Below are 14,911 nucleotides of genomic sequence, written 5' to 3' on the forward strand. Positions count from 1 at the left end.
ACAAGGAGTGAACCCCGAAGGGAGAACACCCTGGTAGCTCATCTGCAAGCAGCGACTCCTAGTGATCAAAAGAAAAGTTCACCCAATTTGCTTCAAAATAGCTAGGAAGTGTTCTGAAGCTGTCTTAGCCATGGCAGAGTGTCGTAGTGATTTAGATGAAGGGGTTCAACAAGCCAGCCTAGTTGAGACACCCCAACCAACCGGTCAAGGAGAGATGCTACACACAGCCAACCTGCACACAGAGGCTGTAGCTCAAGCCTCAGTGAAGCCAAAGACCTCTCAGAGTCACTATGATCTGAGACAACAAAGAAAGCCCACAGAAGCCATGCACTCACATCTGATGGAGAAATGGGACACCATCTACAAGTGCCATGAAAGTGGCTGGGAGAGATTATACAAACTCTACCACGAACAGAAGAAGGAACTCTCCCCAGAACGTGCACACACAGTAGAAGGAGATAAGGAAGACGCCTATGTGCAATGGATGGACTCTGAATGGCAACTAAAGGATATTCAGGAACTATTAAGAGACTCAAGAGTCGATAGCAAGATGTATAGCCTCAATCTACTAAACAAGGAACGTAAGAAGCTTCTAGAAAGCACACATGGTTCTCACAGTCTGAGTCTCACCAGAGAGGCAGACCAGCCGAAAGAGCCGAATCTGAAGTTTCCTGTCGTTCATACACACCATATCAACGGTCACACGCAGCTCCATCTCATGTGTCAGAAAGGGCTTCATCCTTGCGCCATATGTCCAAAGCATACTCCAGCATGTCCCAACAATTGCGTGTCACAGGTGCCTCCCGCCTTTCAAAGGCATTCTCCCATCATAGCTGAGCATCCAGAATTTCACATGAAGAGCAAATGATCATAGATGCTAACGCCGCTGAAGCAGTCTTCCACGTGGAACAAGAGCAGCAGCTGAAGAAGAAGGAACTGGAAGCAATGGAAATAGAAGAAGCTCGATTGAAGGCTAGAAGAAAGGCTGAAGCAGCAAAAAGGAAAGCTGATGCAACCAAAAGAGAAGCGGAAGCAACCAAAAGAGAAGCGGAAGCAGCCGTAAGAGAAGCTGAAGCAGAGGCTGAAGCGGAGGTCAAAGCAGATATAAGGAAAGCCAAAAGGAAGACCGCTCAAGATGAGCTTGAGTTCATACGTAGCCAGCGAGATGTGGCAGACAAAGTGGCAAGAGCAAAAGGCCTTCAGAAAATACTCCAGCACACCACTTTCTTGCCAAACTGGCAACAACTGGAAAATGAAGAGCATTGCAGCCGTGTACAGGACTATGTGGACAACCAAAGCGCATTCCAGAATGCGCAGGCAAGAGCGCTACAGCCAGCCATGAGCCCCGCAAGACCGAGTTGACAAATGGAGGAATCTCAATGACCAGATGCACCGGTCAGCCACAGAGTTGATGTCGCAACACCTAGGTCATGAGATCTTCCCGCCGTTGCGGCCCCATCGAACCCACAGAACCACACCCTTGATGACAATAGGATGGGTCCACCAGCAACAGCAACGGCCACACAGCCAGGAGTGCCACAAGATCCTTTCACCATCGTTGCCTCACGGCAATCAGATAGATCCACCTGCGGTGATAACGACCCTACAGCAGAACCATCCACCACTCGAGGATGAGATTGAAAGAGCTCGAGCCACACTAGAATCCCTGCTGTGCCAACAGGAGGCAGCGTTCCAAAGAACCACCACCAGACCTGACCACAGAGGAGAGCCTCGAACACCAGCCGTATCGACCCATCAGGGAGCGAGTTACACTCTACCAGAAAGACAGACCCTCCAACAAGTAAGCAAGCAGGAGCCTGGGTTTCCTCAGCTCAACGCCAGAGCAGAGGAGTTCAGACCAAGCCAACAAGGTCCCTTGCATGTGACACGGCAAAATTCCCTCAGCCAACAATACGCTGAAGGAAGTTACCAGCCAAACACGACACACGCCCCTATTCCTGGAGGCAATGTACCATCCCCACCCAGCTACGCCCCTATGAGACTTTACAGAGGCAAACTAGATCTGGCATCCAAGGGCGTACACAAATTCTCCGATAAACCGGGGAAAGACTACGTATTGTGGAAGCTCACGTTCCAGGCTGCTATCCAAGATGAAGCTATAACATTGAGCGAAGCGCTCGGACACATGAAAACATGGCTGGGACCAGCTTCCGCACAATTAGTAGAGAACACTCAACTAGCCCACCTAGGTGACCCAGCTACCGCCCTTCTCAAAGCTTGGGAAAGGCTCGATGAGCGGTACGGAGGGCATGAACTGACAGAAAAGTCGCTCTTGGATTGCATTTACACCTTCCCTAACATCAATATCAATGATCACACCCAGATGTTGGAATTCGCAGACACGCTCTCGATGCTACATTCAGTTCGCGACCAACCCAACATGCCGAAACTCACCTGCCTCAATCAGTTCGAGAAGCAAAGGATTATAATTAGAAAACTACCAAAGCAGTCAAGGGACGAATGGGCCAAAATATCAGAAACTCACAGGAACCAAGACCCTGACGCACCACCCGCCTTCGCTGTCCTCGCTGAATTTGTGATCAACCAAGCAAAACTACGTCATAATGCCAGCAACTTCGAGCCAACAAAAGACAACTTCAGCCCTAACTGAGGTTCTTCCCAAGCTACAAAGGACAGAAACACTGTTTCAGTGTTCAAAACAGAGATCACACCTCACCCAAAGAAGTCTCCAGACAAACAAACATAGAGAAGTGATCTGTCGAATCCTAGTCCAGCTAAAAAGGGCATGACTTGTCCACTCCATAAGTCTTCACACTCTCTAAACAAATGCAGAGTATTTGGAAGGAAGACAAAGAATGAGCGAAAGTCCCTACTCCAGGAACACAGGATGTGCTACAAGTGCTGTGAGTCTACAGATCACATAGCAAAAGATTGCGCAGTCAGGGTGAAATGCCACCTGTGTGATAGGAACAAGCACCCAGCAGCCTTACATCTAGAAACTAAGAAACCATCTGAATGGACACAACAAGCGACTTCAATGATGGAAACTTAAGCTGACTCCGAAGAGCACCCACAACAGCATGGTACATACTACACAGATGTATGCTGTGACTCACCATGCCCTCCTTCATGCTCACCCATCTGTCTTGCAAAAGTCTACCCTGATGGGCAACCTGAAAGGGCCGTAAAGATGTACGCCATACTAGACCCACACAGCAGAGTTACTATAGCTAAGCCTGCTTTTTTTGACCTCTTTGACCTCCCAAGTGAACTGAAACATTTTGCAATAAATACGTGCACAGTACCAATGCGCACGGCGGGGAGGAAAATCACTGGTCTACGCATAGAAGCGATAGATGGAAGTTCAAATTTCCGGTTACCAGTATTAGAATGGGAGACCTTACTAGATGTTCGCAGCAAAATCTCAACACCAGAGGCAGCAAGAAAAATACCTTACTTAGCCCACATAGCCGATTTAATCCCTCCTCTAGATTCTGAAGCTGAAATCCTACTCATGGTGGGAAGAGATGCCCCAGAGTCCATTGGCTCCGAAGAAAGAATCAAAGGTCCACCAGGAACCCCAGTAGCCATTAAGACGGAACTCGGATGGGCCATAGGAGACATGGTTTGTGTTGATCAGTCGCAAACCCCAACCCAGGTGAGCATCTCAAAAATCTCCATTCCCAGTAATGGAACAGCATCTCACCTAAAACCACACCTAGAATACTGCACACTTGTGACAACCAAACCCGTTTTGGAAGCAACAGTGTTCCAGACAAGCAACAATTACAACAACTTAGCCTTGTCCATAAAGGACAAACAAGACAAACAACGCCTCCAAGACTGGGAGTCATGGAATGTACTCCCAAGATGTCTCCAAACCATGCAAGTGCAGCGTACATACATCTCCAGCTCACCCGATACAGTGCAGAAGAAAGAATTGTACACCTCCTTAGATGTGTCTATGAAGGTGACTGCAGCCTTAAGATACGTCTCACTCTACAGCCGGGAGAGCCACACTTATGTCATCTTGTTTGCGACCATAAGATGTGTCAGAGTTTACAGCGGGGAGAGCTACAATCTCGGTGTCTTCTTTGGGAAAACGAGACTAACAATGCAAGAAGGCCACACAGTACCAAGGTTAGAACTATGTGGTACCACTTTGGCTGTAAAGCTCACCAACTTGACAGCGAAGACGTTGTGCCTTGAATTACAATCAACCACCTTCTACCCAGAGAGCAAGATGATGTCAAGCTACATCTGCAAACAAAGCAGACACTTCTACATCCATGTAAGCAACAGAGAGAAAAGGATTGAAACAGCTTTAAGCCCTGAACAATGGCAACGTGTGCCAACAAATAAGAACTTTGTTAACCAAGTGAAGTGGCCAAACCTCGCCACACAGTTAACAGAATTGATCTGGCTAGAAAGTCTTGAGTTCTTGGTCTGTCCAAACAGACAGATGCCACTGAGACCAAAATGTTATGCACTTCCAGCTTCATATTAAAGTGCCAATCTTCAACCTCAGACACCCAGTAAACGTCAACCAATCCGCTTCAAACCCCTGTCTAAGCGGAGACATCTGAAATTAGGCATACTTTTGATTGTGTTGATCACTTGTCTCAGCACCCCAAGAATTAGCCTTGTAGGAGCCTGCAAGGACTTACTGACTTTCATGGACTCCATGTCGTTAAAGACACCCACACCCACACATGAAGTCCTCACTACCCTGATGACAACAGTAGCAGCCCTCTTCAATACTCCACTGGTGGTTTCAGACCCTTCGGTTCTTGAGTATCCTGAGTTTTCTGCTCAAGCTGTTGTTCCTGACTCTTCAGTTCCAGCTGTCGTTCCTGATTCTTCAGCTCCGACTGTTCCTGAGTTTCCAGATGTTCCTGATCCTGATTCTTCAGCCCCAGCTGTTCCTATGTTTCCAAATCCAGCTGTTCATGTTTTTCCAGGTTCTTCAGTTCCTGAGTATCCTGTGAATCCAGTTCCCTTCGTTCTTGAGAAACTTTCAGTTCCAGTTTTTCTGTTCCAGATTTGGTTCCAGTTTCCTCCACAGGAAGAAGACCTTGTCTCGCTGGGAGACAAGACTGCATATCAGAACTATTGGGCCATGGGACTTATGCACCGGGCCCACCCACTTGATGAACTAGTTTGCCCAGCTGAGGTCCAGATCGTGAAGCCACGTGAGTCAGGGCGTGACTCAAAGACACTTGTACCAGGCTGATCACCGTTTGGTCCGGTTGCTTATGAAGACCGAACCAGAAGATCAAACCTCAGATTATGTGTTGTCCCATGCGTTGTTTGATGTAACACTGGCTTATTCTTTTTAGCATAATCGTGCATGTTTTATATTTACTTTATAGTTATGCATGTTTCATACCAAGTTTTTACCTATTTAGTCACAAGTTAGTTACCTTTGAGTATTGCATGCCTTAATGCTATGTTCTTTGCTGTTCCAGTTAGTTAGTAGTGGAAATGTAAATTTCCAAGCGGGAAGTGTTCTGGACTTAGCATAGACCTACGTAACCCTAACGAATATCTGGCAGTTATTGGGTTAAATGCTTTGTATGTTGATGGGTCATTGGGAGACTTCCTGGATGCAAACCAGATGGAAGCCTTTGTTCATCCAGCCACATGTGTTTTGCCAACATGTGACTCTCAGCAGAAGAAGAGGGGAAAATTCAATATTAAATTACCTATAGGAATGAACAAATATGGAAAACCAGATGCATCTACAGTATAGTAAATCTCTGGTTATAATTCCTGGACAATAAATGTTTGTTTAAATCATTTCTATCGAGTTATCTGTCTGTTTAGATTGGATTCAGAGCCATGAGTTCCATCTGGGCAGAACAAACCCTGAAGAAGCTACTTCTAGTTCCCTACTGTAAGCAGCAGTGCCAGTTCTGTGATGGAGTTTTTCAGTAGAAATCAGAATGATCATATTTGGGAGGATGTAGAAAATTGAATTGTTCCACAAAGCATTCTATTCTGATTTAATCATATTTTATTTGTTTTTTAAAAAATAAAAGTTTGATTTATCTGATTTTGTGTGTGTGTGTGTGTGTGTGTGTGTGTGTGTGTGTATGATTATGTTGGTTTCTGTTGTAATTGTTTTATTTTAATATTTATCATGGATGGTTTACAGTTTATATATGTAAACTCTCAAGAATTTTACTTGGATAGTGGCATGATATAATTGGAATCACTCAATCAGTTTGATTGGAGATTCAGTTTCTGTCTTTTCCTTTCAGGGAAACTAAATTCTTTAACCTGCTCTTCTGAATTACCCAGTGAAATAAATATTCCCTTCTCTGAAAACTCTGAGCCAAAACAGGAGTTGAGAAAATGTTTTTCCTTTATCTCCTTTCATGCCTGTTCTTTCTTTACTACCTTTATTGAACAATTAATATACAGGGTTTTTTTTCCTCTGCAATTCATCTTGAATGTATTATTTTAGAACTAATTCTTATGCTTTGGTCATATCTACTAGTCATTCCTTTCAGGTTCATGATTAGTACAGGGATCATCCAATGCAGATAAGAACCCTACACAGAAAAAGAGATTCCAAATGTTCAAGCAGGCTTTAGAATAGGCTGAGGAACATGAGACATTATAGCTGATGCATGATGGATAATAGAGAAAAAAATACTAAGACGTCAATATATGCTTCTTTTATCATAGAATGGCTTTTAATTTTTTTTTTTAGACTTCCGGTGGCTGCATTGGTGTTCATAGCAGCTGTTTTACAGCTGCCTCTCCCGGGAGATTGTAAAAGCCGGTTAAACAGCGACGACCAGCTGTTTTATGGCTTGAAACCTTCTTCCCGGTTGAAGGGGAGAAGGTGAGCTTTCTCCTGGATAGGAGTTGAACCTCACCAACCTCCAAGGGATTTTTTCTCAGGAGGTGAAGTGTGAGAGATCCTCCATAGTCCGGGTGTGCTCCGTTTCCTGGGATGCCTTTGTTCTCTGAGAACGAAGCCAGACGCCGCCTCCACTGCTGCTATGCTAATGAAAACTGTAAGTGACTTTTAAAGCAGACAGAGCTCTCAGGAGAATAATGACTGGATTTTACTTTTAACTTAACTCGGGGAAACTAACATCTTCGCCTGTTATTATCTGAACAAATTGCTGGAGCAAGAAATATGGCGGAGAAACATTGTTTCTTTGTTACTCTTCTTGTTTGAACACTTTCATTTTCTATTTTTTATTGATTGAGCTTTATCAACGTAATGGACCTGATTTGTTTAAGAGAATTCTTTCTTTTTAAGGAGTAAACTTCTTCTTCTTCTTCTTTTGCTATTCTTGCTCTTTTTACTTTTACTAGTTTTTAATTCTTTTTAAAAACTTTTTTTTCTTTGTTAAAATGGCCTCAAAACATCCTGGACCTGCTTCTCTTCCTAAAGTTGCAACTCCTTCTTCAGCAACTCAGACTATACAACAACAACCCAGACCTAAACTTTCTCCACCCTCACCACCACCGCAGTCAATAACACTTAAAGATTTGCAAGATGCTTTGGAAAACATTTATGAGAAAACTATACAAAAGACAGCAGAACTTATTGAGAAAAAAAATGATCAGATGAGAGTACATATTATTTCTGCACTGAAGGGGCTTGCTGGACTTGTAGAAAAAATTGATGACAGGGTGGATGAAGTGGTGGGGAAGGTTGAAATACTACAAGACAGAGTTGATAAGATAGAAGATAATGCAGACAATATTCAGGATGAGATTTTAATGTCACAATATAGAGAAATGGAGTTCGCTTTGAGAATAAGGGGCTTGAAGGAGAATATTCAGGAAAATCTGAAGGAAGAAATTGCAATTGAATTGGCTTCTATTTTGGAATGTGACCCTGAAGCAATGCTGAGAGATATAGAAAAGATTTTTAGAGTTAATTCAACTCTAAACATTCAACTGTTAATTCGCAAAACAGAGGAAGCTACCAAGAGATGTGGTGGTTTACGTTGCTAGAAGATCTTTGCGGAATGAAATTATTCAGGCTTTTTATAAGCACAGATTTCAGATAGCAACTCAAGATGTGATAATCTTAAAAGAAATACCTTCAAAAATCCTTAGGAGAAGGAGAGACTTTGCTTTTTTGGTGGATGAACTTAAGAAACAACAAATTCAATTCAGATGGGATATTCCTGTGGGGATGGTGGTGACTTATTTGGGTGTATGTTATCGTCTTAATACAATTTCTAAAGCAAAAGATTTTTATATGACTGTGTTAAAAGCAGAGTCATCACCATCTCCAAGATCAAAAAAAGATGAGAGCAAGGCAGAAACACAATCTGATGTAGGTTTAAAGCCACGCCCAGGAGAAGAGTTATTGGTTGAATCTATTCAATTAATTGATGACCCAAAACAACAGAGAATTACCCATGCTGCTTATAAATGTAGAGAAAGAGAACAGCAACAGCAACAACAACAAAAGGTGGATGATGGATTACACTTTACTTTGGAGCCAGTGGGAGGAGCAAGGCCAAAGAAGTCATTGACTGCAAGTCTAGAGGTTTTGTTCCAAAGGCTTCAACTTGCCAAGAATGGCAAAGCTTCTAACCTGGAATGTTAATGGGCTAAACATTCCACAAAAAAGAAAGAAAGTTTTTTACTATTTGAAACAACATAAAAATGATATTATTTGTTTGCAAGAAACTCATATTATTTCCAAAGATCAAAAATACTTGTTTAACCCTCGGCTTGGGGTACATTTTATAGCTCCTGCACTGCAGAAAAAAGGAGGTGTAGTTATATATGTAAGAAAAGAGCTTTCACCAAAATTAATTGACTTGGACTTACAAGGCAGATATGTTATTATTGATCTTTTAATAAATGATAATAGAACTCTTCTTGTTGGATTATATGCTCCCAATCAACAACAAAAACATTTTTACAAGATGATTCATCAAAAACTAATTTCTTTGGATTATAAATCGGTTATTATGATGGGAGATTGGAAAGGTGTTTTGGATTCAAGCAAAGATAAAAAGGGTTCTTTTAAAGTGTGTAACCAGGCTAGACTTCTGAAAACTTTTTTTGATTTAAAGGAAGATTTGGAACTCAGAGATATTTGGAGAGAATGTAACCCGCAGGAAAAAGATTTCACCTTTTTTTCAGACAGGCATCAATCTTATTCTAGAATTGATTTTTTTCTAGTTACTAATGACTTTTCTTTCAGAGTGAAGAATACTAAGATATTCTCTAAAAATTTTTCAGATCATAGTCCTGTATGGTTGCAAATTTCTATGGATAAAGGGTCCAGAAGGTCTTGGAGGTTAAATGAGAATTTATTTAGATATGAAGAGAATATACAGAAATGTAGAGGTTATTTAAAAGAATTTTTCTCTTGGAATATGAATAAGGGCACCTCAATGCCAATGGTTTGGGATTCCAGTAAAGCATACATGCGAGGGATTTTGATCTCTATGAATAATGCTCATAGATATAAACAAACTGAGAAGCGTAAAGAGTTAGAAGATGAGATTAAATGTAAGGAAAAGATTTTATTATTAAATCCAATGGATAATAATTTGAAAGCTTCTATAACTCTGCTTAAGGAACAATTTAATATGTTAATAGCGGATCAGATGGCAATTAATTTGAGGTACATGAAGTATAATACATTTTGTAATGCAAATAAACCTGGTAGATGGTTGGCTTATCAATTACGTAAGAAGCAGAAATCAAGGATTATAAACAAAATATGTTATAAAGGCAAAGAGGTGTATCAACAAAATTTGATTAAAAAGGCTTTTTTAGATTTTTACTCTAAGTTATATACTAGTGAAGCTATACAAATCTTAGATGTAGAAAATTATTTACAACAAGCCAATTTTCCCAGACTTAGGACTGATCAGCGTGATGGAATTAATGCTGCAATTACTGCTGAAGAGATTACCTCTGCAATTAAACAATTAAAGGTTGGTAAGACGCCAGATACTGATGGATTAACTGCAATTTATTACAAGATGCTATTGGAAGAAATGATAGAACCATTGAAGGAACTTTTAAATGACATTTTGTTGGGAGCAGAGTTACCTCCATCCTGGAAAAGGGCCTTCATATCATTGATTCCAAAGGATGATCAGGACTTGTCCCAGCCTAGAAATTATAGGCCTATATCTTTGTTAAATACGGACTATAAGATTTTTGCAAAGATTTTGGCAAATAGATTAATGCAGATTTTGAAGCAACTGATCCATACTGATCAATCGGGATTTATAACGGGAAGATATATGAAAAATAATGTAAGACAATTGGTTAATATAATAGAATATTTGGATAAGAATAATCAAATTCCTGCTGCCTTAATATTTATAGATGCGGAGAAAGCTTTTGATCAATTAGATTGGAAATTTTTATTGAAAGTGGTAGAGGAAATGAATTTTGGAGATAAATTTTTGTGTGCTCTTAAAGCTGTATATCAGCAACAATCAGCACAAATTATAATTAATGGGGGATTAACAGAGCAATTTAAAATAGAAAAAGGTACTAGGCAAGGTTATCCTTTATCCCCTTTGTTATTTGTATTAACTATGGAAATCTTACTTATTAAAATTTGAGAATCCTCTAGATTAAAAGGAATAAAAATAAATAAGTTTGATTATAGGTTGAAAGCTTTTGCTGATAATTTGGTGGTGACATTATCTTATCCAAAAGATTCGGTTAATGAATTGGTTGAAATTTTAGCGCAGTACGGACAGGTCTCTGGTTTTAAGGTGAATAAGAATAAAACTAAAATTTTACTTAAAAATGTGTCTATGAAGGGAAAAGATACTATAGCTGAAGCAACAGGTTATGATGTAGTTAATAAGGTTAAGTATTTAGGAGTATATATCACAACATCTAATGGGAAATTGTATAAGAATAATTATGAACAATTGTGGATAAAGGTACAAAAAGACTTAAATTACTGGCAAAAACTACAATTATCTTTGTTGGGGAGAATTTCAGTAGTAAAGATGAATGTTCTACCAAAGTTTCTTTTTTTATTTCAGATGTTACCCATTTTGAAAAAGGATGCAAACTTGGAAGGGTGGCAGAAGGGTATCAATAAATTTATAAGGGGTGGCAAGAAACCAAGGGTTAAGTTTAAGATTTTATAAGATGCTAGAGAAAGGGGTGGACTTAAAGCACCTAATCTGAAATTATATTATGATGTGGCCATTTTAACTTTAGTAAGTGATTGGCTCAATTTAACAAACAAAAATATTTTGGTTCTTGAAGGCTGGGATTTATTATTTGGTTGGCACGCATATTTAGTTTTTGATAAGAAAGTAGATTGAGTGTTTAAGTCACATATTTTAAGAAATGCCATACTCCGTGTCTGGAGGAAGTATTATTATAAATTGAACTATAAAATACCCATTTGGGGGATTCCTGGACAGGCAATTCAAGGGGTTTCTAAAGGGGTGAATTTTGACAATATTTCCTATAAAGAATTGCTCATTTGGTCAGGTACAGATTGGCAATTAAAGTCTTTTGATTTGTTAAGGCAAGAAAATATTTTACAATCATGGTTTCAATATTTACAAATAATGGAGAGATGGAGGGTAGATAAGAAGGTGGGAATTACTTTAACAGATGAGAACTTGGTAATTCAGATTAAAGATCAGAAATTTGCTCATATTAAAAGAATTTATAATGAGTTGATAAAATTGGATTCAGAAACAGAGTTAGTAAAAGATTGTATGATTAAATGGGCCCAGAATATACAGGAACCAATCTTAATGGATTCTTGGAAGATAATCTGGGTTAGAAATGTTAAATTTACTCAAGCACAAAACTTGAGGGAAAACTTTTATAAAATGTTTTATAGATGGCATTTGGATCCTAAAAAGTTATCTTGTATGTATCTGAATTTGCAACCCAAATGTTGGAGATGTGGTTCCTTGGACTCAACTTATTTTCATATTTGGTGGATTTTCAAAAATATTAAAGCTTTTTGGATTATGATTTGGTGGAACATTCAAAAGGTTTTTAAAAGGAAAATTAAATTTACTCTCCAATTATTTCTTTTGGGAATTTTTGTGGATTTTGATGTTAAAGAAACTATTTTAATGCTGAATTTAATAACAGCAGCAAGACTATTGGTGGGTCAGTATTGGAAAAAAAATTCTCTGCCTTCTTTGGAAGAATGGGTGTTCAAGGTTTCTAACTTAGCAGAAATGGCTAAAATTTCTGCTTACTTAAAGGACCATTCACAAAAGAGATATGTTTCTGTATGGAGAAGATGGATAGAATATATTCAGAAGAAGTATGGAACAACAAAGTTTCATTTATTTTATGAATAATGGATTTTTACTAAATTATGAATTCAAGTTTGCAGAGAGTTAAGGGTTAGGGACTCCGCTTATTGTATAAGTAGTAAATTTAAGTTGACTATGTTTAGTTTTCTTTTTTTTCTTTTCTTCTTTTTTTTTGTAACCCTGTATTGAGCTCTGGGAAGTCGGGGTGGGGGGGTGGGGGAAGGGGGTGGGGGAAGGGGGGAGGGGAGAGTATGGGTAGTATTTTCAATAGTTCAGATTTTGGTGATAGAGGATTGCTCAGGCATTTTCCCTCAGACTGCATCCGATTGAGAAGAAGAGGAGAGGGATAAGTAAGTAGAAAGATGGAGGAGGGAGGGAGGAGAGGAGAAGAGGAGGTAGAAGGAAGGGGGAAGTGAAGAGATGAGAGGGGGATGCGGTCTGGGGGGAAATGGGTGAGCAATGTCGGAATTTGTGTTCTATTTTAACTTCTTATGTATCTGAATTTTTTTTCTTATGATTGTAATGAAAATAAAATAATAAAAATTGAAAAAAAAAGAATGGCTTTTAATTTTGTCAATCACATTAAGCTGTTGAATAAGCTTACAAAAATGGGAATCCCAGAATATCTCACTGTTCTTATGAAAAGCTTATATACTAGTAAAGAAGGGTCAACATGAACAGAACAGGCTGGCTCCAGGATGGCAAAGGAGTGCAACAAGGCTATAGAGTATACTCTCCCTTATTTATTCAACCTATATGCTGTATATACTGTATTGTATATTAAGGGAAACTGATTTGGAAGGTCTCCATGGTTGTACAATTGGAGAGCAAACATCAAGAATCTGGGCTAAGCTGATGACACTATCCTAATAGCTGAGAATGCAGAGGATCTGCAAGCTCTAATAATAAAAGACACGGAGTACAATGGAAAAAACCTGAGACTAAGATAACATATAAAGAAGACCAAATGAATTACAACAGATAGAAGAACCAGCCTTAGAACTGATAATGAAGGCATTGAAGTGTTAGATAGCTTACGTCTTTTAGGATCAACCATCAACAGTACGAAATCTGCCATAGATTAGCACTTAGTAGAGCAGCCATGAAGGGCTTGGAAAAGTTATTCAAATGCTATGATATGTCTATGTCTATAAATATCAGAATTGTGCAAGATATGATATTTCCTGTGACACTTTATGGAAATGAAAGTTGGGTTTTGAAGAAGCAGGATAAGAAGAGTATTGATGTTTTTGAACTTTAGTGTTGGAGAAGACTCCTGAGAATGCCATGGTCAGCCAAGAAAACAAATCAATTGATCATTGGACCATTAAACCCAGAGTTCTCACTTGAGGACATCCTACTTTGAACACATTATGCAGACTCTGCTCTACGGAGAAGGTTCTAATGTTGGGAAAAGTGGAAAGAAGTAGAACATGATCAGCAGCAATCTTCCAGTTACATTGGAACATCAGATTAGGGGCAGAATGTCATGGAGAAAATCAGTGATCAGATTAAATTGGATTAGAGTATGTTAGAAAGACGGAATTGAAAAAAAGTCTGTTTCCAAAAGGAAAGGAAGAAATCCATATCTAGCATCATAGATGGATTTATCCTTACATATATCTTAGTGCAATATAAATGAAATAAGCTAAAAAAGAAGTAACAACAGCAAGAAAAGGGAATCCAGCGTTGACACGAAACGTGAAAGATTCACTGCTGCAAGGGATTGGAAACACCCGATTCTCCGTCTCGCCCCCTGCCGCGCGCCTTACCGTGGCGTCCTGCCCTGCGAAGCTTGCGATGGTCCGAGAACCCCCTGGGTGCCTCCTGTAGAAGCGGCTGACGTCATAGACTTTCCTGTCGATCACCAGCCAGCGCTCCTGTGGCGGGTCTCCCTGGCCAGTGCGCAGCCCGATCTCGTCCCAGGTAAACCACCGCGAAGGGCCGGACAGATCGGCCGCGGGATCAGCCTCCCTCCTCTGCCTGACCCCGGTTTCTCCTTGCTGGGAAGCCATCTCCCCCCCGACTGAGGCTTCGGGGAACCTGGCACTGTCCTTTTCAGCACCACCGGGAGGGCGGACTGGGCGGGTCCTGGCGAGGGAGAGCCCCCCCTTCTCCGTCTCCGATTGGCCGACAGAGTTTCATTGCCGCTGCTCTCGTGGAGAGCAAACGCGGAGAGGGAGGTGCCGCAAAAGCCAAGTCGGCCGAGCCTGGGAGGTTCGGAATTTCGAGTACGAAAGAGGAGTTGGCGGCTGGCAGCTTTTTTTTGCAGTAAGGGGAGGAAACTCCTTTTTTGGTTTCATAGAAATCCCATTTCTTCGCAAGCAAAATGATAAGAATTAAGGTCCCTTCGGTTGATTTCAGTAAACTGGGAAACAAGTTTTGGAGTCTCTCTGTGGAGCCTCTATTTTGACTGATTTCACCAAGAAGCAAGATCTCCCCGTTTCTTTAGCCCCGCAGTCACGGGAGGAAATTCAATCACATGCCAGCCTGCGATTCAGTTTGAAGCTCTTCCCGAATGTCATTGTGCTTACTTTGCATGTTCGCACCACGGATGGAGGATGCGCACACACCTTAGAAAAGTTTGGGACGGAGAAGAGGGACAGAAATCCTCCTGCAGTCCAGATCCATGGGGGAAAGGGTGTCTGTAAAGCTTGACTTCCCCA

At 40.5% G+C, this 14,911-nt stretch overlaps 1 protein-coding gene across 2 annotated transcripts in view; it reads right to left on the reverse strand.

The window, feature by feature from the left end:
* The window catches only part of LOC120312441 (acyl-CoA (8-3)-desaturase-like), a 58,894-nt gene extending 44,563 nt beyond the window's left edge, over positions 1–14,331 (reverse strand). The window contains exon 1 of one of the 2 annotated variants that reach the window (XM_039353169.1): positions 14,018–14,331. In XM_039353169.1, coding sequence (XP_039209103.1) covers positions 14,018–14,260 — 243 coding nt within the window. In that variant the 5' untranslated portion in view covers positions 14,261–14,331. The remainder of the gene's footprint in view (positions 1–14,017) is intronic. The other variant, XM_039353168.1, reaches the window with a different exon arrangement.
* Between the last annotated feature and the right edge of the window lie 580 nt (positions 14,332–14,911).

This window comes from Crotalus tigris, unplaced genomic scaffold (genome assembly GCF_016545835.1).
Source record: "Crotalus tigris isolate CLP2741 ecotype Arizona unplaced genomic scaffold, ASM1654583v1 scf7180000018504.2861643, whole genome shotgun sequence".
Lineage (NCBI taxonomy): Eukaryota > Metazoa > Chordata > Lepidosauria > Squamata > Viperidae > Crotalus > Crotalus tigris.